Genomic DNA, 22593 nt, shown 5'->3' on the forward strand with positions numbered 1-22593 from the left:
GCTCTCGGGTGGAGCTGTTTCCCCAGGTGGGAGAGGCAGGAACGGACAAGGGGAAGCAGGCTTTCCAAGAGGTCAAACAGCAAGGTCAAAATTCCAGGCCGAGGTTCAGGGAAAACCCGGATCAAAGGCTGGGTCACAAAAGACAAAAATAACAGTAACTGGGGTCTTAGTAATGAGAATGGAGCCAGGAGCAAGAAAAGCCTTGAATCTGAGCCACGATGATCAAATACTTTGATATTCACTGACTTATTTTCTTCACCCTCTCCCTTCTTACGATAAGGGTTCTAGAGAAGTAATGCCAAGGACATGGACTTGGGGTTAGAAGACTGAGCTTGAGTCCCTGTTCTTTCATTATCTTACACGTGATGCTGAACCTCTTTGGGCTTCTATGAAGTGGGAATTCCCACTATTCCTACCTCACAAGATCATCGTACGACTCAAATAAGATCGTAAAGAGGGGACTGTTCCATAAACTCGAAGTGTTAACAGAATGCTACTTGTTGCTATAATTACTGTTGAAATGACTATCCTGCCTGCTTAGAGCTGGAACTGGTCTCAGATGATGGCTCAGTAAATGAATTATGAGTCCTTTTGCAAGCCTCAAATGTTCAGCTGATAAATGCTCTGACAACTGGCTTGGCATTCTGAATCCTGTCCATTGTAACTTACGCATCATTTCTATCTCCACTGATAACATGAAAAGCATCTGGGGTGTGGGTGGGTCCATGACATCCTTTTATATGGTCTGGTAAGCTTTGGAGGGTGTTAGTGACTGGCCACTGGCGCCTTTCACATCTGCTGAGTTGCAGTCTGAGTATCATTGTTTCGACTTTTGACTGTGTCCATGGTGTCTCGAAGAGAAGAGAAATCTCTTCATAATCAGCTTATCCAGTGTGAGTTGAAACAATGCTTCTGTGTGCCTGGCTGACCCCATGCTTCCTCTCTCATGATGGGTGCCTTGCTCATCTTCGAAGATGAGGGCAAATTCATCACAGTACAATTTATACTGTTTTGGTAGTTTTGCCAGTAGTTCTGCCATCCTCAAGCTGAAAGAGGATATGGAAAATCCATCTCTAAAAGATGTCTTTGATCAGCAAATCTTAGTTTCAGTAAGTCAGTGATATGAAACTTATGTCAATAATGAGATAATTCAACCAGTACTTTCTTAACAATAATACTGGTGGGGGTGGTCATGTTTGAAACAATAATGTCCTCAGTGTCTCTGTCACAGCACTGCCGAACACCCCTATTGCTTTCATCTGGTCTAAGATCTCCATGGAATCTTTTTAGAACTTGGTTCCCAGAAAGCATGAGAGAGTCACAGTCTTGAAAAGATCTAAGCTTGCTGCCCTCTTTCAATACGCAAGGCCTGAGGCCGGCCCAAACTGACAGTTTATTATCTCCGAACATTTTTTTAGTTTCATGAACAAAATAGAGACTCCCTGAACTGCTTTAAAATGTGAGCTGATTTGCAGGGCAATAGCTTTCCAATTAAGCTGAAAAAGAACACCATTTTGTGTTGTCCTTCAAATGCCCAAACTACGGGTGGCAGGACCATAGTGCAAGGCACCGGCGCAGGGGCACCGAATACATAAACAAGCATTAAATATACTTTGCTGGATTCCAAAGCAGACCCAAGGCCGTCTCAAATTATATATGTATATGTTTTTAAAGTGAGGAAAGGAGGACCAAGGTAACTTTTAAGTAGAAAGAATACGTTGCAGCCAGGAATGAGGTCGACACACAGGGTGCACGCTGTGAGGTCCTGCCTGGTTGGGGACGTGGCTTACAGACTCATCTCTCAGTTTGCTCTAGCAGCCAAGGGGAAAAATCAAACCCAGAGCGCCACATGACTCTCAGGGTCCCCAAGGACCAAGCACTTGTTGGTCTTAGAATGTTCTTGGGGATTCTTAGTCTCGGTTCATGATGCTGCAGAATGAGAGCTGGAGCCTTGAACCGAATCTTATTTTCGACTGGCAGCGAGTATTAAATTCTGTGGTCTCCAATGGTCTGGATCCCTGAATTGGGCTCTGTTTCAAACGAATGTGATAAATCCAGCTTCTCTGAGATGTGAAAGTAAAATTCACTGGATGTGTAAACAGGTATCCTGTAGACATACATGGCAAGTTAAAACTTGGTCAAACTGCTAATAATTCAACTCGAACTGAAAAATGTGTAAAATGCAATGCATCACTATCCTCTCATGTTTCGAACAAATTTCAAAAAAGTTCTAACTGTTCACTATTGCTTGTCCCATATCAAATTTGGATTAAACTGATGGTATGACCCCAGACCAAGATCTGGCCCTGCCGAGCCCCCGGGTAACAGATTTCCCAACCTGCGTGATGATGGATAGTGAGCATTTCGGGAGTCTCAACTGCAGAGGATAACAGGTGGGTACGATCCAGCTCCCTGACACCTCAGCAGCCACCTGTGACGGGAGATCCATCAATGGGCAAGGAATGTTCTTCAGTAGACATTTTCATTCCTTCGCTCTGCCCTGTTATTTTACAACAATATTGCAGCAGATATTTTATCTTCAACAATCTGCCAGACACAGCACAGAAAATACTTCAATAGGGCCTTTAAAAACAGTTCACTGGGTTGCTCGCCATCTCTAATACTAACCCTCATGTATTAAACAATGTGAAATCATTTTGCTCATTTAAGGTTAAGACTATACAATGAGACAGTTTAAAATGGTACAATCAGAAGTGGAATTCGAGAACTAAAATATTAGAAATAAATTATATTGGAATCACCACCACTTTTTCTTTTTTGCGGTACGTGGGCCTCTCACTGTTGTGCCCTCTCCCGCTGCGGAGCACAGGCTCCGGACGCGCAGGCTCAGCAGCCATGGCTCACGGGCCTAGCCGCTCCGCGGCATGTGGGATCTTCCCGGACCGGGGCACGAACCCGTGTCCCCTGCATCGGCAGGCGGACTCTCAACCACTGCGCCACCAGGGAAGCCCTCACCACCACTTTTAAAATAGTTATTTCTAGAGGGAAATTATTTTAGTCTAATTTATTTGAAAATAAGTTTGAATGGAACATCTGCAATTCTACAAAAAGTTGTAATATAATAGATGACCATTTAAATATATGCCTCTAGTCCCTAGAAGTCATACAAATACTACGTGGTACGTGAACTGATTTTTTTTTCCAATAAACACACCAGGAGTTGCACTTACAAATAAGTGTTACTGCTAAAATCACTCACTTTTGTGGGCTATATGCTTGTGCTAAAATGTTGTTCATGTTAAAATTCTATTTGAAACTTCTCTTCAGAATCTCTTTCAGAGGAAATTACTGTGTCATAGAAGACAGAGTGCCTTTACTTCACTGTCACTTTTTGCTTCTTCTGAAAAGTTTTACCCAGCTAGATCACCCAGCCTTTCCACCAGACTTAGATGTGAATGACTTTGACTATTTCCTAGAGTCTAATAAACCTTTAAAGTCAGGGGTTTACAAAGCTAAGAATTTTCAAAAGGATGTGCGTGAGGCAAGCTGCAATGTCAGTTTCAACAGAGAAGTACCAAAAATATTCTGAACGACGGTATTCTTGCAATAGCTGTACAGTTCCCATATAACTATTTTGAAAGGAAAAACACTTCACTTGGATATGTAAGGCTTGGTTATGTTTAAAAGTAATTTCATTATGTTAAAAATAATTTCACTACTTTATAGTTGGACCTTGCATTGATGGGAACAAATAAACAAGCTTCATATAAAAAGTGCTGTCACGTGCTTTAAATACAGGTGTGCTGAGACCTATCCATTCCTTAGAATTGAGGCAAACAGTGGAAGGAGATGAAGATGAGGATTTTAAAGTAAGATGGTCTAATAAGCCATGGCTAGTAAAGCAGGACATCTCTCAAAACGTAGACAATGTGATTACCAGTTAAAATGCTAAATTCTATTAGGCTGACAAAAGCTAAAAGGAAACCAATTCTGCTACTTCTGGTCAATGGTTGTACCCTAAAGAAAATGGAATCTTTCTTTTTAATGTCCATAAGCCTTTTCTGAAGGGCATGTCTCTTAATAACCTTCATTAACTTCTGTTTGGTTGCCTAAGAGTTGTCTCTTATCCAAAAAAAGTTTAACACAGTCTCAGTAGAGATTGTGTTTATTTAAGCTTGTTGGAAAAACATTCCTATCATTTCAAGAATGACTAAATATTTTTCATTCACATAGCTGGCATTCCAGACTCTGTTTTCCTGCCTCTGTTGATTAGATGAAAATTAGCAGGCCCAAGTCTGAACTATTAGATTCGATTATGATCTTAGTAGGAAAATTATGAGACTCCTGGCAGTAATGCCCATTTAGGTATGGGAAGTAAACAGCAGAGGAAATAAAGAGGAACCTGCCCCTTGCAGGCCACTTCCACAGGGAAATACTTAATAGGTGGGACTGCCAAATGCCGGAAAATCACAGGCAAAGGTTTCTCTAATCAAGTGTTTCAGAATCAGCTCTGAACCATACCATTCTAATGTTATTTGAAATACCTAAAGATATTTTAAATCCCCAGAGAAAACAAAAATACTATGAAATTCATTCATGAACAATTTTGGATGCTTAGGTTAAAGGACACCTAGGTTGACACATGGTCATCTGCTATGCATTTGTTACCCCACATATGACCTTATTTGGACAAGCCAAAAAACACACTGTGCTATATTTTAATTTCCATTTATGGAACTAGTTTCCAGGACACTTAGAGTTAAAGGATGAAACATGCCTAACAGTCTTTGAAATATTATGAATATTTTATTATTCTTGGCCTACTAATAATAGCATAGTATATGGCACTGAAGCAGTACCACCCATAAACTGAGTTTTGATCCCTGTTACGTACCAGAACATTAATATCATGTGACCCTGTAGCATCTTTGACTTCACTGCCTCTGGGGTCAGCCAAACTATGTTTGATTCCTTGCCACAGAAGCAGTAGCTTAATCGTTTGAGATACTGCTTGGTGAGGAAGTATTATGGGCGGGGCTGGAAACATATTTTCTTGTTTCAAGGAATTCCCACCCAGATATGTGTCTGGTACAGACTTTTCCATCAGCCCAGGAGAAACCTCATTTGAAGGGTGGCTTGATTCAAACTATATCAGAATTTATGGAAAGAATGTAGCGCTCCCATAAAATCAGTATTGATGATGAGGAGCACAGTCTATTTCACAGCTCAAAGACCTCCAGCCCTTTAGAGGACCGCAGCACATGATCTACTGGGTGAGCTGATGCTGAAGTGGCTCATTAAATCCACAAGGTCAAGAAATGCCTCATGTCCTCTCTTCAACACTGTCCCAGGTAGGACCAGGATTTCCCAAGTAAGGGATCCAAGACAGCCGGCTGGCAGGAAGATGGCTGATGGCACAGCTGTCACGTTCCATCCTAAGTCCAGAGAATTAGAAAGGCTCCATGGACAGGGAGTCAATTTTTATTCCTCCACTCCAAGAGTTGGTTAAGTCCAGGTTAGCAGAATCACGAGGCCTGCCTGAAACTCAGCTCAGTTTCAGACAATAACTCTGCAAATAACTTTCATTTCAAGTTCTTATTATGGAAAAGATCTTTAAAATACTGAAGTAGATAGAATAATATGATGGACCCTCATATACCCGTTACTCAGCTGTGACAATCTACAAATAACTCTCTTATTTCCTGTGTGAATTTGGAAATAGATTTTGCTTTTGTTTCAGAGAAACGGAAACAGTACAAAGGAAAGTACCCATTGTGGTTGGAAAGTACCCAACCACAAGCATGGAATTTATTTACTAGCAACTCAAATCCTAATATTGAATGCTAACTTGTAAAATATTACCGATGCTGTTTCTAGTTCTTGAAAAGTGATACTCTTGGCGTTGGCTCTGAAATCCCCAGGGTCATCAAAACCATCAACTCATCCCAGCTGGAGACTCTGCACATACTGGGCCTAAAGAACACTCAGGTCACAGTGGCCACCTGGGCAGGGTCCAGCCACAGCCCAAGATGAGACAGCAGATCAGATCTGACATCAAGACTCATCAGGGATGATGAAATTCTTATCTCCTGCATCAGGTGGAGATGGCCTCATACTTGTCCACATATCTTGCATTTTTCTTGTTGCGTCATCACGGTCATGTCATTACATCATGAAGCCAGTATTTCTCTCCCCAACACCTTATCTTACTTTTTTTTTTTTTTTTTTTTTGCGGTACACGGGCCTCTCACTGTTGTGGCCTCTCCCGTTGTGGAGCACAGGCTCCGGACGCGCAGGCTCAGCGGCCATGGCTCATGGGCCCAACCGCTCCACGGCATGTGGGATCCTCCGGGACCGGGGCACGAACCCGCATCCCCCGCATCGGCAGGCGGACTCCCAACCACTGCGCCACCAGGGAAGCCCCCTTATCTTACTTTTAATTATAAAACAAACGGATATTTTTTTTCATGGAAGATGGCACCCTGTCCTTAGGGTCCCTCTGACATTAAGAATCAACTTAGACAGGATTTACACCTGGCATTACTGGGAAATCAACTAGCAAATTATTCTCAATACCTAACTGTGATATTAAAAAAAAAAAAAGTCTAGCTGAGAACAAGGCAGTGGCACTTATACACTCTCAGCGCAGGTCTTAAAAGCAGTACATTAAATGTGACAGTGAGCATTAGCCTTGGAGGGTCTGGAGAAGGCCCACTTTAATTCTGTGATTCTGGACTTCAGGGGCTGAACTGAGAGAGGATAAACCACAGTTTACAAACCAGTCTTGGAAGGCTGCCCCTGGGTGGGAGTCGAGAGCTACGTGCTCAATCAGGAGGGTGAGCAGTCAATCTGAAGCTAACTGGTCCAACTCACCTGTAGGCGTCTGGACCCACCGTGTGCCAAACATACTTCATATAACACTCTGCTTTCTGTTCTCAAAGTGCATTTTCAAATAGAAGCATTTATACATTAATCTTTCTTCAGTTCACCAGAGGTCAGCATCTGACCCCTTTCACAGCATTGGTTAAGGAAACCCTGTATCAGGGTCTGTTGTCTTATTCTAGTCTTTCCCCCTTCGCTAACTCACTCACTCATCATCCATTCATTAACCATTTTTGAGCACCTACTTACATGACAGGTGCTGTTTTAGGGATTCAAAAGCATACGGTAAATCCTAGCTCATGGGGGACGTAGCCTCTTTTAGGCTACTGGTCAATAAGTGCACTCTGTCTCAGAGGCAGTATCCTTGCAGGGGTCCAGAGCCAGGGCTCTGGTGATACACTGCTCTGCCACTTCCGAGCTGTAGGCCCTTGGGCAAGTTACATGACTTCTGAACTTTGGGTTCTGTGATCATAAATTGGGATGGCAGTACCGGCACAAGAGGGTAGGTGTGAGGATCAAATGGGCTGATGCTCTTAAAGCACTGAGGCCTGGCTCACAGTCACAGTGTGCAAGAAATGTCAGCTACTCTCATTAAGGGCTACAAACAAGATGATGCAAATGGTGCTAGATGCCGAGGAAGACAATTCTGCTGCCCTCCTTTTTTGTTTTTAGTTTGTAAGAAAATAAGGACATATCTCCCATATAGATGCTTAAACTGCAAACTTTATCTGCTATTCCATGTGCTTCCATTCTAGCTTTTTACAAGGGCCAGAAAATAAAGATAATGCAATTGATGAGCAAGAGGAGATGTAGAAAAAAGCCAACAGAACAAACCATAAGAATACAGTCAGTTATAGACTTACAGACTGGGATGGCTTATCTGTGTACCTGAATTGGGTGTTGACACTAACTTGCTAAGACTTAATCAAGAGAGTACTTAAGTGCCAATTTAAACAGCACTCAGGTACTTATGAATTGAGTTAGCTGTCAAGTAACAACACAGTCTTTAAGGGCCCCCAGGTTCACATTCCCAGTCCTCCAGGAGTAACCAAGCACATTATGTTGTCATTTGGAAGGTATGTATCTCTAATAACAACAGCAGTCACAACAAGGCTCTTCCTCCCTGAAGGTCCAAACACACTATATTTGGTGATGCAGTAATTTATTTAGGAAGAATCTAAACCCACAATCCTTGTGTGGGGTCCCTTTCATCAAATTTCAGACTCTGACTATGTACCTTGGGACTGTAGCTAATAAAGGTGAGAGCCAACATTTGTTATGCAATTATGCACAGAGGAATTTACTGTGTATAAACTGCATAAATACCAGTCTTTCTGTTTCCTCCAAATAATTCTGGCTGATCAGTTATTACACAACAATGCCTTGCTTTTTTCTTATTCTGTCTAATCCTTTGGCTCTTCGGAAATCACCTGAAATTCTATTTAAATAGGCTATGGAATGACTGCTGAGAAAAATATTTTTGAATACTTCCAGAGTCTTTCTTGGATCCTGAAAACTAAGCAAGAAGATTTATTTGCCTTGCATTATTTTGTAAGTTTATTATTATTAATAAATAAGTTTATTACAATATTATTCATAGATAATAATAAACTTTTATGATCATTATCCTAAGCTGTACATTGTTTTTTTTATCCCCATGCCAAAAGAATCTTTTGTCTTCTGAACACATCTTAAAATGAGGGTGTCACTGGAGAGTAAACACAGTTTTATGTGAAACTTATTACTTAACTGACTTTAAAACAAAAACAAGAAACAGAAGATAAATTAGTTCTCTGAGAACTAAACAATGGAACCTTCTGCAAGGCTGAGACCAGCAGAGCCTAACAGCTTGGAATAAAGATGCCAAGTCTGGTGAAGTGAAGGAGATAACCTGAATGTGAGGCTTGAGAAGCAAATCGAGGATGAGTCTCAAAGGCATCCTTCCCCCGAGGTCCTCAAATTCAGGGGAGAGGGCAGGTGGGAGATCACATCCAAAACACCCGGAGTAGCTGTCAAACTGCAAATGATCTCCTCTCCTGTCATCAAACTCCTGTGTGTCCCAACACAGGGCCAAAAGCCAGAGATGAAGAGAGATAGAAGGGAACTAGAAATAGGGGCAGGTGGAAACTGAGATGACCTCTGGGAGCAGAGGAAGCAGACAAAAATGTAGTTGAATCTGACAGACTTCAGCTGATCCCAGCTCAGCCACATATTGGCAACTGACCTTGGGAAAAATTATCTAAATCTCTCTAAACCCTAATTTCTTCATCTTTAAAATGGTATAATAAGGCCTTTGGCAGAGGGTTAATGTGAGGATTAAATGAAATCAGGTACAAATAAAAAGCACTTACCCCACAGCACCTGAATGCAGACATTCTGTTTTTCCTGGTTTAATTTAAAACAGCCTAAATAGTTTCTTTGAAGTTTACTAGGAGTTATCCCTCATTTAGCTTTGTGTCCGATGTGGTATCTGGATTACGGAAGGTTCTTAATAAATTTTTTGGAATTAATGGCTGACCCAAACTGTCACTCTTTTCTCAAACAGTGGAAGATTACAACGTGACCCAGCTGTTTCAGAGACCAAACTCTAAGTGATCAAACTAACATCTACTTCCTACCCAAACATCTATATGACATAAGAATAAATCAGTTTCTCATACATATAATATATATTTTTGTCTATTCACCAACTGCTTCCCTTCTCCACTCACCACAATGGATATGCTAATGACAGCCAAAGATGAGGGCAAAGGGTTTGCCTTTCTTACTTTTAGAAAAAAGGCCCTACTTTTTTTTTAAACAAGTTTTTCAAAGTCTTATTTTCAATCTAGACTCAAGACTCATGAAGTTAAAGAGTTACTGTTTACTGGATTTTATATATGTTTTTAATTTTTCTTACATTATCATGCACATACATATACTTAAATAGTTCAAACCAATAACAGATTGCCCCTAATTCCTAGGGATAGATATTCCCATCTTCATCAGCTTCAGAGGGCATCTTTCCTTGTAAAGCTGACCGTACATCATCAAACATTATTGCACACTCCTTTTTCCAGCACTGAAACGCTGCCTTCAGGGGATAGGAGGAGTATATGTGCGAGGTGGGTGGGTGATTTCCACAAAATTGGTCATCTGGAAGCTATAAAGTTTTGGAGTGTGGCAGCTGCATTCTGAGTAGAGTAATGGTGAGGGAATTGGTGATGTCAATAGAACCAGAATCCTCCAGCTTAAATTTTTATATGATTTTTAAGGTCTTTAATAATTCTAACCCCTCAGAAGTTAATGAAGCCAGTCAGGCAAACTCTGAAGTCTGAGTTGATTAAAATTTCGGTAGAAGCAAAAAGACTTCTTGACAGAGGACTCAGTCTACTTGACTGAATTTCTGAAAAGACCTGTCAGTTCCTTAAAAGCTGTTTTAAAAAATTCTAGGAGGATCCATCTTCCACAAGGACTAATTTTTGACCCACTTTAGTTCATTTCACTATGCAAATGTGCTTCTTAATGACGGACACTCTCTATTGGAACTGTCAGTATAGATATTCAATCTCTTGTCTGTACTAACAGACATGGACCAAGGATTAAGGCTGACTTGAGTTAAGTGTGCAAAGAATCTTCCCAGGATGGGGGAAATGGCCTGGAATAGCGGTTGGGATGGAAAGACTAGTCCAGGATATCTCAGGCTCTCTCCATGAAACAGGAAGAGAGGTAGTGAATGCAGGTAACCAAGACATAAGAAAAAGCCCGAAAGGAACTGCAAAGCCACAGCCATCGTGATATTAGAAGCAGAACGGATGCTCAGGGTGAGGACTCCAGGCAGTGAAAACCACCTTTGATGGCTCCAGGTTTTTCATCTAGTTGCCAGGACTCTTGGGCTTATGTAAGCATTACAAGTTGAACAAGCTATGCTTTGAGTCATGGGTCTTATTTCCAATTTCATTTCATTTCATCGTGTTGACCTTTGGATGTTAATCAGGCTTGCGGTGAACTGATTTAAAATGTATGTATTCCTTGACTGTAAAGTATTCAGATAAGCATTATCTGCAGTGACGAAATAAAGACCACACTATTCTCACTGTAAACGTGTAACATTTCCCCCAAATGATTAGTTTGGGCTGTATAATAAATTCATCTGCAACTGGTAACAGCATGAAGCAGACATTATGCCTGAGGAAACAGAAAACAAGCAAGCACATACTGGTAGAAGCTTATCCAACACGAGATATTCGCCAGGGGCTCGTTAGAATCTACAAGGGTTACCTTCACACACAGGGCAACACTCCCCAGGCACTTTGACGGGGTTCATGCAGCTCTGTCCGCAGGCCGTCGCAACACAGTGGGGTTCTCCGTTGATGCACTGGCAGAACGTGCAGTCGTCCTCCCGCCACCGGTCCCCATGGGCACGGATCTGACCATTGGCATAGCAGCCAGCGGGATTATTGAAAGGATACACGGGATCTAAATTAAAACGTGAGTTCAGAGTAAGACTGAGGGCATTCTACATCTTATCTCTGCCTGCACCTAGAGACATTTTTTCCCCAGGTTCTCGTCATCAGCAGTTCTTTTCCAGCTGTGCTCAGCAGAAGCTCAGGGCCACAGGAGGTGTCTCTAAGGGGACATGCAAAAGCAGCTGTCATGCTGAATTTCTGTCCACCCATCCTGACACGGCACACAGGGCAGGGGATCTGAGGTATAAAAACCAATGTGCAGGTGTTATCATTTCATAAAGGTGCAAAATTTCGCGGATGGAGCTGTGGGTTGGTCATGAGAAAAAAATGCTGATCCATTTTAGGCTCTGACGATGCCTTCTGAATTGCCAACTTAAATGTTTATTATACCTCCATCTTACCACCTGTAAAGTGGAAAGAATAATGCCCCATCTAACTTATAGCGAGCCTGTTATTTCTAGGACTAACTGAAGTCTATCTCACGGTGCCTGGAGGCACAGTGAGGTGTATACAGTTCCCTGCTGTGGCCTTGTTCAGGACAGGACTGACACAGCTTCTCTAAACCATTCATGGCACTGCTTGTGCCCTGCAGGGAAAGCTGTGAACCTACGCCATTTTTCTCCCCCAAGCTGAGCAGTCAGGCAGCAGCTGAGGCTGGGGAACGCAGGTAGCCAAGGATAGTGTGAAAAAGTTTTCTGAGGTTGCTGACAAGCACATAAATAAAAAATCCCCAAATATCCTTATAAATGAAAGCAACTAGATAAATCACTCAATGTTCTTTTTCAGAAACATAAAATCTGGCCTCAAGAAGCAAGCGCTGCTGTGCTGGAAGCAAAGTCCAGGCAGTTCCGAGTTTGGTCCTCTTTATTCCAAAGAGGTAGTAGGGCATTACAAGAGAGTGAGAGGGCCAAAACTGAAAAGCACGCAGCCACAGCTTCAGAAGGGCAGTCTGCCAGACATGCAAGCAGCCAAGAGACCTGAGTTAGATAAGACTTTATAAAATTTCTTTATAAAAAATATTACACTGCATACTTCATTTCTACTTTGAGCCTGGATCTGAATTCCAGGAAGTGAGACATAACCGGATCTATGCCCAGACAACTCATTATGATTATTACACAGAGGTCCATATCTATGTTTTTACATGACCAACTGCTACATAGTTTCAGAGACTATTTACACACCGGGGGGGAGTAGCTAGGGAACAAATCAATTGGGAAGGTTAAAAGTTTGATGTGACTTTCTTAAAATCCCTGATGACACCTAAGAAGTGAACCACCTTTCTCCCCTGTTAGCAAAAATAATTTCTAACAGGGAAGGTGGCCTCCCTGTTAGGAACCACTGTTCAACGTTAGGAATGTAGTTCGCATACTCTAAGCAATTTCATATCTTCAGTATTATGTGGCAAACAGAGCTCAAATACTGAAAAGAAATGGATTTAGAAAACAGAAAAAGTTATGGAACATGGCATGAAATTCTGTCCTCCCGTTTCATGTGTGGAGGTAAGGGCAGGGTGAGTGTCAGACATGAGACGGATGTGCCTGACTCCAGACTGAAGGTCTGTGGTCCGGGCAGGACAAGAAAGCTCACGTGATCCTCTTTTCTGGGGAAACAGTGTAGTGCAGTTAGGCCAGAGACACGGTCAGGCACTCACTGTTCCTGGCTTCACTGGAAACTCAGACAAGTGACTACTTTTCTGATTGTCCTGATCCTTAAAATGTGTGGACTGTAGTATATGATATTCAGAGTTATCATTCTGAAATGTTTATTACTTCTGCATAGGAGAGACAGGAGGGTCGAGCCTGTTGGAGGAACATGGACCTATTATTTCTTGGAGGGAAATGGGGAATAAAGAGAAAGCAGGCCCTGGGGATCCTTCTGCCCAGGGCCACAGTGGACACTGTCTGAGCCTTGCCTTGGTGTCACCACCATGCCACACCATGACCCTACTCTCACTACCACACATTTTCAAAGGACGGGGAGCCCTGCTCTCACCTGGACTGGCATGGGTATCGGAAAGGAAGCAGGGTTGGTTTCTCTCTGAGCTGACTGGCTAAGGTGGTCAGTGACTAGGGCGGCCCTGTCCTAGCTGAGCAATCTGAGGGGAGCAGGGTGGGTGGAATTCTGATGTCAGGATGGAGAGAAAGTCCCAGGACTTGCCAAGGAACTGCTGGAACCACAGAGGAGGAACAGAAAGCACCTCCGGGAAACTTCACGTCCATCTGTGGAAACAGGTGACCGCTGTCTACACCCAGGGTGTAACTTCCCTCAGGGAAGTATTGACAGTTTCACACAGTCTACCTAGCATTATTGAAGTCCTAAAAGGTAGACCATGGTGACAAAAAATGGGAACTTCTTCAATCTTCCTCTATTTTGGAGTGAGACTGAAGTAGGTCAACTGTGATATTAAGTCCCTAAACCATGTCTCTTCTTCTTATTCTCTGATTGGCACCTGTCCTTACCTTCACACACAGGGCAGCACTCCCCTTCGGGCACATAGTATCTCTCGCAGTTCAGCTCACCACACTGGGCGGTGAAGCAGATGGAAACACCCCCTTGGCATCGACAGAACCGACAGTTGTCCATTCGAAACATATCCCCATCGCTATACTCCACATTGTTGAATACACAGGCTGGCTTTGTTTCTAAAGGAGTTAAAACAAACATGGCAGATTCAAAGTCATTTCTCTGGTGTCCTTTCATATTTTTCAAACAGCCTCTAGAAAATACTGTCTGACAGCAGGTTAAAATTTGATGGAAATTTACTACACTCAATGTAATTTTTTACAACAGAAGCAACAAAGCAATGCAAAGTAAAGTAGAATAAAATAAATAAAACACATCACTATTTTCATTATACCAAGGAATCGAAATTCCTCTTAGTAAAATCTATACTGGCGTCCCCTTATCCCAAATAAAAGTAACCATGTGACCATGAAACACATTTCTGATTTGTGCTTTAAAAAGATTTTTTGTTAAACGAAACGTTTGTTTTGTTAAATCATTCTCTACCCTCAAGTAAATGATCCTGCCTCCACATTAGGTTTTGTTCTGCCTCAAAAAATTTATTTAGGCCTTTTAAGAGGTTATGTTCTTCTGTTTCTCCAGTGTTTTCTCCTAAATTCTTTTTTCTATCCTGTTTAACAATCTGTAATTATAATAGTGCTTGGCCTTTAAAAAAACACTTTCTACATGCATTACCTCACTTAATCCCAATAACAAAGGTCTGATGTAGAAATACTTATCCTGAGTGCAGAAGTGAGGAAATCCTGGGTAATTTGCTCAAAGTCACACATTTAGCAAATGATAGAAGCAAAAACAGTAGCTCTTCAACTAAAACCTTGTACTCCTTCCATTGTGTTTCAAGGCTATGTTCTGCTAAGGACTCAAAGCCCTGCACTTAACAATTCTCATAATGACACCAATGATTTTAAATTGTTTCTCTGCCCCAAAACACTCTCATAAATCCATTTCTTAACTCTAATTTTGGTTGACTTAAAAGAACTCCCACCAGACAAAGACATCACAAGAAAAAGAAAACTATTCTTATAAACAGAGATAAAAAAATCCTCAAAAAAAAAAAAATACTAGCTGACTGAATCCAGCAACATATAAAAAAGATTATATACCAAGTGGGATTTATTCCAAGAATGCAAGGTTGGTTTAACATCCAAAAACCAATTAATGTAATACAACATGTCTATAGAATAAAGGAAAAAACCCACAGGATCATCTCAGTTGACATGGAAAAGATATTTGACAGAATTCAACACCCTTTCATGACAAAAACGTTCAATAACTTAGGAGTGGAAGTTGTTAAACAGCAGCTTGATAAGTGGCATCTATGAAAAACCCACAGCTAGCATCATACTTAATAGTGAAAGGGTGAATGCTTTTCCCTTTAAATCAGGAACAAGACAACGATGTTCACTCTCACCACTTCGATTCAACTTTGTACTGGAGGCTCCAGCCAGGGCACTTAGGCAACAAAAAGACATAAAAAGCACATGGGCTTCCCTGGTGAGGCAGTGGTTAAGAATCCGTCTGCCAATGCAGGGGACATGGGTTCGATCCCTGGTCCAGGAAGAGCCCATATGCCACGGAGCAACTAAGCCTGTGCGCCACAACTACTGAGCCTGCGCTCTAGAGCCCGCGAGCCACAACTACTGAAGCCCACGCACCTAGAGCCCATGTTCTGCAACAAGAGAAGCCACCGCAATGAGAAGCCCGCGCACCACAACGAAGAGTAGCCCCTGGGCTTCCCTGGTGGCGCAGTGGTTGAGTCCGCCTGCCAATGCAGGGGACACGGGTTCGTGCCCCGGTCCGGGAAGATCCCACATGCTGCAGAGCGGCTGGGCCCATGAGCCATGGCCGCTGAGCCTGCGCGTCCGGAGCCTGTGCTCCACAACGGGAGAGGCCGCAACAGTGAGAGGCCCACGCACCACAAAAAAAAAAAAAAAAAAAGAGTAGCCCCTGCTCGCTGCAACTAGGGAAAGCCTGCACGCAGCAACAAAGACCCAACACACCCCAAAATAAATAAATTTTTTAAAAAAATCACGCATATGAGAAAGTAAGTAGGAAAACTTTCTCTGCTTGCAGATGACATGATCTTGAATTTTAAAAGATTCTAAAGAATCTACTAAAAAACTAGTGAACAAAAAGTTCGGCAAGATTTCAGGGTACAACTGCAACTCAAATAAATTGTATATCTACACACTAGCAAAGAACAATCTGAAAATGAAGTTTAAAAAAATTCCATTCACAGTAGCATTAAAAAGAATAAAATATTTAGCAATAAATTTAATAAATGAAGCACAAAACTTGTACTTTAAAAACTAAAAAGCATTGTTCAAAGAAAGTAAAGAAGGCCTAAATAAATGAAAATATATTCCATGTTCATGGACTGAAAGATAATATTGGTAAGGTGAAAATATTCCCCAAATTGATCTGTATTTTCATTGCAATCTCTATCAAAATCCTACTTGGTTCTTTTGTAAAAACTGACAAGCCAATCCTAAAACTCATATGGAAATGTGAGGAACCCAGAACTGCCAAAACAACCTTGAAAAGAAGAACAAAGCTAGAGAACTCACACTTTCTGATTTCAAGACATACTACAATGCTACAGTAATCGAGACACTGTAGTACTGACATCAGGATAAATATACAGTTCAGTGGAATTGATTAAGAGTTCAGAAACAAACTCTCATATTTAGTGATTTTTAACAGGGTGCCAGGATAATTCATTGAGGAAAAGAATAGTCTTTTCAACGAATGGTGCTGGAGCAACTGGATATCCACATGCAAAAGAATAAGAATGGACCACTATCATACCATATACAAAAAATAACTCAAAATGAATTACAGAACTATGATCTAAACGTAATAGCTACAACTATAGAGCTCTTAGAAGATAACAGGAGTAAATCTTTGAGACTTTGTAATTAGGCAATGGTTTCTTAGATATGACACCAAAAGCATAAGCAACAGAAGAAAAAATAGTTAAACTGGAGTTCATCTACTTTTGTGCCTCAAAGAACACCATAAAGAAAGATAACCCAAAGATTAAAAAATATTTGTAAATATCTGATAAAGGACTTGTATCAGAATATATAAAGAACAATAAAAACAACCCAATTGAAAAACAGCGAATATTTGAATAGAAATTTCTCCAAATAAGATACAGAAATGACCAAAAAGCAGATGAAAAGATGCTTAACATCATTATTTATTAAGGGAATACAAATCAAAGCCACAATGAGACATCACTTCATATCCTAGGATGGCTAAAATGAAAAACATATAGATAATAACAAATGCTGACGAGGATGTGGAGAAACTGAAACTCTCATACATCGCTGGTGAGGATGTAATGAAACACAGAGTTACCAGAGGATCCAGCAATTCTACTCTTAGGTATAACCTTATCCAAGAGAAATGAAAACATCTATTCACATAAAAACTTGTACACAAATGTTTATAGCAGTGCTATTCATAATAGCGAAAAAAAACGGAAACAACCTAAACGTCTATCAACTGATGCATGAATAAACAAAATGTAGTATATCCATGTAATGAAATATTTCTTGGCCATAAAAAAGGAATGAAATTTTGATATATACTAAATGAACCTGGGGAACATTGCTAAGTGAAGGAAGCCAGTCAAAAAATACCACATATTGGATATGATTCTATTTATATGAAATGTCCATAATAGGTATATGTATAGAGACAGAAAGTAGATTAGTGGTTGCCTAGTACTGGAGGGTTTGGGGGAAATGGGGAGTGACTGTTAATGAGTTTGGGAATTTGGGGGGGATTGATGTAAGTGTTCTAAAATTGATTGTGAGGATCAAACAGTTCTGTGAATACATTAAAAACAGTGAATTGTGCAACTTCACTTGGCGAAGTGCATGGTATGTGTCTCAATAAAGCTGGTAAAATAAAAGTACTTCCAAGCTAAAGAAAGTTCCCCTGAGCTAATGCACCCTGTTTAGTAAGATGGGAAAAACCAGATCACGATACACACAACTCTCACGGGCTCCTCTGTCCTAACATCGTTTCTCCATGTCACCTTGGATATTCGAAATATTTGAGACTTTCACTGCATTTTAATTTGAGTATATTTACATTTGTTTTGTACCTGGACAAACAAGTACTTTCTCATTTGATTTTATAACAATCCTGTCAAGAAGACAGAACAAATATTAACAGCCACTTCTTCAATGAGGAAAATGAAATTTTTAGGCAAATTGACTTTTGCCTAAAGTCACATAACTAGTGTGAGATGAGCTGTGTGTATATATTTACACAGGCAGTAAATGTGCATGTCTGAACCTCTTCCATAGTGTTGGCTGGATATACTATTTCTTTTTTCAGAAAACTCATGTCAGAAAGAATCATCTTATTACAGCTCAGAATTTATTATACTTTTAGCTAACATACTAAACTGAGCTGGGACTGGAAGAAACTGGGCAGCTGGACCACAAGTTCTAAAGTGTAGAAAATGGCGTGCTTTTTATCAATCAAATTTGCATGCTGTGGAAGGAGGCAAAATACTGCATTCTAACAAAATGCTGAGCTTCCATTCAAACTGAAGAAAAAGAAGTATTTTAGAAACCAATTAATATTAATTATCAATACTTATTTGCCTTAATCAACCACAGCTACCATCTGGGTGAAGCCACAAATCTTGGTGTGAGATTTGAAGGAGTGAGAAGGGAAGGCTGTGGTTATGACTAAAGCGGCTCCAGATGAACTCGCTTTTACCGTGGGTTGTGCAGAAACGTGAGCGGGAGGGGATGGGATTGACAAGAGTTACATTTCACTAGCTAAGGCACAGAGAGCAAGGGAATGGAATTTAGAGAGATGGAGAGTCCCAGAAAACACAGCCTTGAAAACACAATCGATTCTTTAGGATTAAAAAAAAAAAAAAATCACACGACATAATGAAATCCCTATTTGATGCCAAGACAAATTTACAGAAGCTCTTCAGAAAGATGCATGATAAAAATGGCTGGCAGTGGTCTTTGAGGAGCAATGACCAATTACTTCTTCACCTGCTGGGGATACATGTGAATCTTAGAACCCTATGGAGTTTACCACTACCTCTATAACAGGACATTTTCCATGGACAGAGAAAAGAATAATATTACAAATAAAATAATTTACTGTGTAACTTGTACCTATCAATGCATAAAATTGCATATGCATTGAGATGCACAAAAGTGTCTTTTTAGGTATTTTTGCACGTTTTTTGTGTCTGCCCAATTAAATTTTATGTTTCTCAGTTCTGGAATATTCTCTTCCCTCTTTAACATATTCCAGAACTCCTGAAAAAGAACCTTATAGACTGTTAATAACTTCTACTGCCTGCCAAATTACACTGATTGGCAGACAGTGATAGGTATATAATTTTAGCAAAGGAAAAGACTAAAATGTAGAACTTCACATCAAATGTGAAAATGGAGAAAAAAATCCAAATAGGTATACTTCTGTTGCTTTTTCTCTTTAATATCTCAGTAGAAAATGGCTAATGTCTTGCCTCTGGTCTCCTTTCACTGGGGGTAAGCTGTATAGGAAGCAAGTGGGCAGACTTACGAAGTCAAAAGAGAGACAACTGTATGACAGATGAGAAATGTCTGAAAATTTCTCCATAAATCAGAGACAAACTGATGTAATCACAAAGACAGGGTACATGAGCTTCCAGATAGCTATAGGAGGAAAACACCTTTTCTATGGGGGGGAAGCAGGGTGTGTGTGCTAGAGAATACCAGGCAGATACTACTTCGGGATAAGGGAAGGGGAACAATACTTACAAAATAGGACTGCAAAAGACTGTATCACTGTTAAGCAAAATTAGCTTGACAAGACCCCAGGAACACAACAGATGCTCAATAAATGCATACTGAGTGGAATATTTCTTTCAAAGTGCCATATTCTCTCCATCACTGTAGAAGTAGACCTTATGTCCCTAGAAATATTACTGAGTATTATTGCTAAACAAACAATGGGTTATCATTAGAAGTTTTTGTACTAATTTTCTTAACAAACTGCAGGTCTCAGTTTTCCAGGCCCAAATTTTACATGAGGAGCAAGCTGACTTTGGGTATGGCTCTCCTGTGACTGATGGATTTGACATGTTAGTGTGTCTGATACTGGAAGAGTCAGTCAGTGGCTCCAACACTCAAACCATGATGTTCTAGTTTGGATTTCTGTGCAAGTACATTGGACAGCTGATCATATCTAAGCAACCAAATGACTGTTTCCATATTCTGTATGTGGATGACTTCCCTATTCAAACCCAAATGCCTCTAGAAATGAGTGAGCTGGGCCAGTGTAAGGCAATAAGGTGTACTGTAACCAAATGGAGAACACGTCAATCTAAAAGTAGAGGCCAGGGCTTCCCTGGTGGCGCAGTGGTTGAGAGTCCGCCTGCCGAGGCAGGGTACACGGGTTCGTGCCCCGGTCCGGGAGGATCCCACATGCCGCGGAGCGGCTGGGCCCGTGAGCCATGGCCGCTGAGCCTGTGCGTCTGAGGCCTGTGCTCCGCAACGGGAGAGGCCACAGCAGTGAGAGGCCCATGTACTGCAAAAAAATAAAAGTAGAGGCCATCACTCAGCTCCAGCTGACTAATGACAAAAGTTTTGCTTATGGGCAGGAGCAGACACAGAACTGTTTCTTGAAGAAGATCTGGGATTATTCAACACTGCTGTGGAGGTCATACTTCTAGGCGATGATACTGATGTCTTCTAGTTTACACAAAAGGAGCTCAATCATACCACCTGTTCCTTTGGTTTCTAAACAACAGGGTTCTCATTCAACCAATACCTCACATGTCCTCCTTTCAGCCCTCAGTCACAGACCATAACAATCCGATGGGCAACTCTCCCCCCCCCCCCCAAATAAAACCAAACCCAACAGAAAAGAGAACGAATATTTATGGAGAATGTTCTTTCCATCTATTCATCTAGGCTAATGTTTTCAAAACTCAAGAGTTCTTGAATTCTCTGTGAATATTTTTTAACCTTCTGTGTTCACTATAACGCTTATCTTAAAAAAGTAACGTAAGCACACGGATCACCTGGATGGCAGCTTAGGAGCCGAGTGCTGGCAGGCAATCTCTGTTTCTGCACATGCGGTTAGTTAACATGCAACCCACTGTCTCCTTAACTGGGGTTCCCAGATCCATTCCGACATGTTCCTACATGTTTGGGGGTTTCTCAAAATCAATAAATAGTCCTCTAAGCACCCAGGTTCCAGCCGGGTGTCAAACTCACCTCTGAAAACTGCTTTCGCTGAGGTGTATTTTAACATTTTGCTTTTGCTTATTATTGAGAAGAGCAGCCAGAGGAAATCTGTTTCCACATTTAAGGGATTAAAGCAACTAAGGACAGGATCTACTGTGTCACCCAGCACTCTCTTTTCAAGCTTCCATATGAGCAGAGGGTTGCCCTGTTCAGCAGGCTTCTTGTCTCTAAAAATAAGAACTGCAGATCTGATTCTATCTCCTTTTTCACTTTGATGGCCAGGACGCTGGGGGCCTAACTTGACATTTAACTCCAACAATTAAACAGACAGATGCTATGGCCTGCATACCTGTAGGCACTCTCTTTTTGCTTTTCATTTTCAACTTTTACATACAACTCTACGGTTCTGATTCTCTTTTCTCATTAATGTTCTACCACTATGTTATCGTATCTGTTCTCAGTGTAAAGTTGCCTCAAATCCTTTGTGCATAAGCAAGGCTTTATATATATTTTAAAGCTATATATATATATATATATATGGCTTATTAAAATATGTATATATAAAATAGACCTCTGCTCATCTGGGCAATGATAATGAATTTTTGATATGTAATATCCTCTAATGGTGACCTTATGACAACAGTAAGATTTTCCCAGGGCACCAGTTGCCAAATAAACAAACAAACACATACACTTACATACGAATATATGTATGTGTGGAGGGGAGGTGTGTATATGTGTGTATGTATATGACAAAAAAAGTGAAATATAGACTTTGAGACAGAATTCCATACACACTATTCTGTGGGATTTTGAATCTTCAGAGGACTGTAGTTTCTAGTCTCATCTACAATTGAATGACTAATATAGAAATAGACACACTGTAGCAGGACACGAAATAAAGCAAAGATCGCCCAACCAATTTATGGTGGCAAGAAAGAGGCAAACACCAGAAATCCTGTGACTGCTTTGTCATCTCAACATTTTCTCACAGCTGAAGGCAAGTCCTGTTCCTGAAGTGACTTCTATAAATGGACTCTATAAATGGGGGCAAGGGCACTGAGGGGGCGGGGGGCAGTTATCAGCTGTCCAAACCGTATCACACTGGGGAGAGATGTAAAGTTAATGTCCTGATGAGAAAGTCACGACACTTGGGTTTCTATAATCAAGAAGCAAGGAAAGAAGAAAGGCACTCCTCTAGAGGTGATATTTCCTGGGGACAAGAGACCTAAGATTAAAGTGTAGGGCAGTAAAGATGGCGAATTCCCACAAAGTAAGCCCTCTATGGGCTGATAATTAACAGCCACTCTAGAGGGAACTAAGATGATATGAATCAGATCACTTGCTCACTCACCCACCCAACTACCCATCAGAACCTGAGTGCACTCTGAGAGGCAGGCAATGTGCTAATAACACAGACACAAGGATAGATTCCCTGTTCTCTGGCAGTTCAGATTCTAGCATGAGAGAAAGACATACAGAGGGATGAATACTGGAAGGAAGCACATCTGAGATGCTGGGAGCCCAGGACAAGGACCAACTATTTCTGTCCT

The 22593-nt window shown here is 41.1% G+C and overlaps 1 protein-coding gene across 5 annotated transcripts in view; it reads right to left on the reverse strand.

Annotated features, from left to right (window-relative positions):
* The window catches only part of CRIM1 (cysteine rich transmembrane BMP regulator 1), a 207614-nt gene that overhangs the window by 62213 nt on the left and 122808 nt on the right, over positions 1-22593 (reverse strand). For all 5 annotated transcript variants that reach the window (XM_004265060.4, XM_033419295.2, XM_033419294.2 and 2 more), the window contains 2 exons: positions 13754-13936; positions 11104-11301 (listed from right to left, as the gene is read on the reverse strand). In XM_004265060.4, coding sequence (XP_004265108.1) covers positions 11104-11301; positions 13754-13936 — 381 coding nt within the window. The remainder of the gene's footprint in view (positions 1-11103; positions 11302-13753; positions 13937-22593) is intronic.

The sequence above is a fragment of the Orcinus orca genome, chromosome 13, assembly GCF_937001465.1.
Source record: "Orcinus orca chromosome 13, mOrcOrc1.1, whole genome shotgun sequence".
In the NCBI taxonomy this organism is placed as follows: domain Eukaryota; kingdom Metazoa; phylum Chordata; class Mammalia; order Artiodactyla; family Delphinidae; genus Orcinus; species Orcinus orca.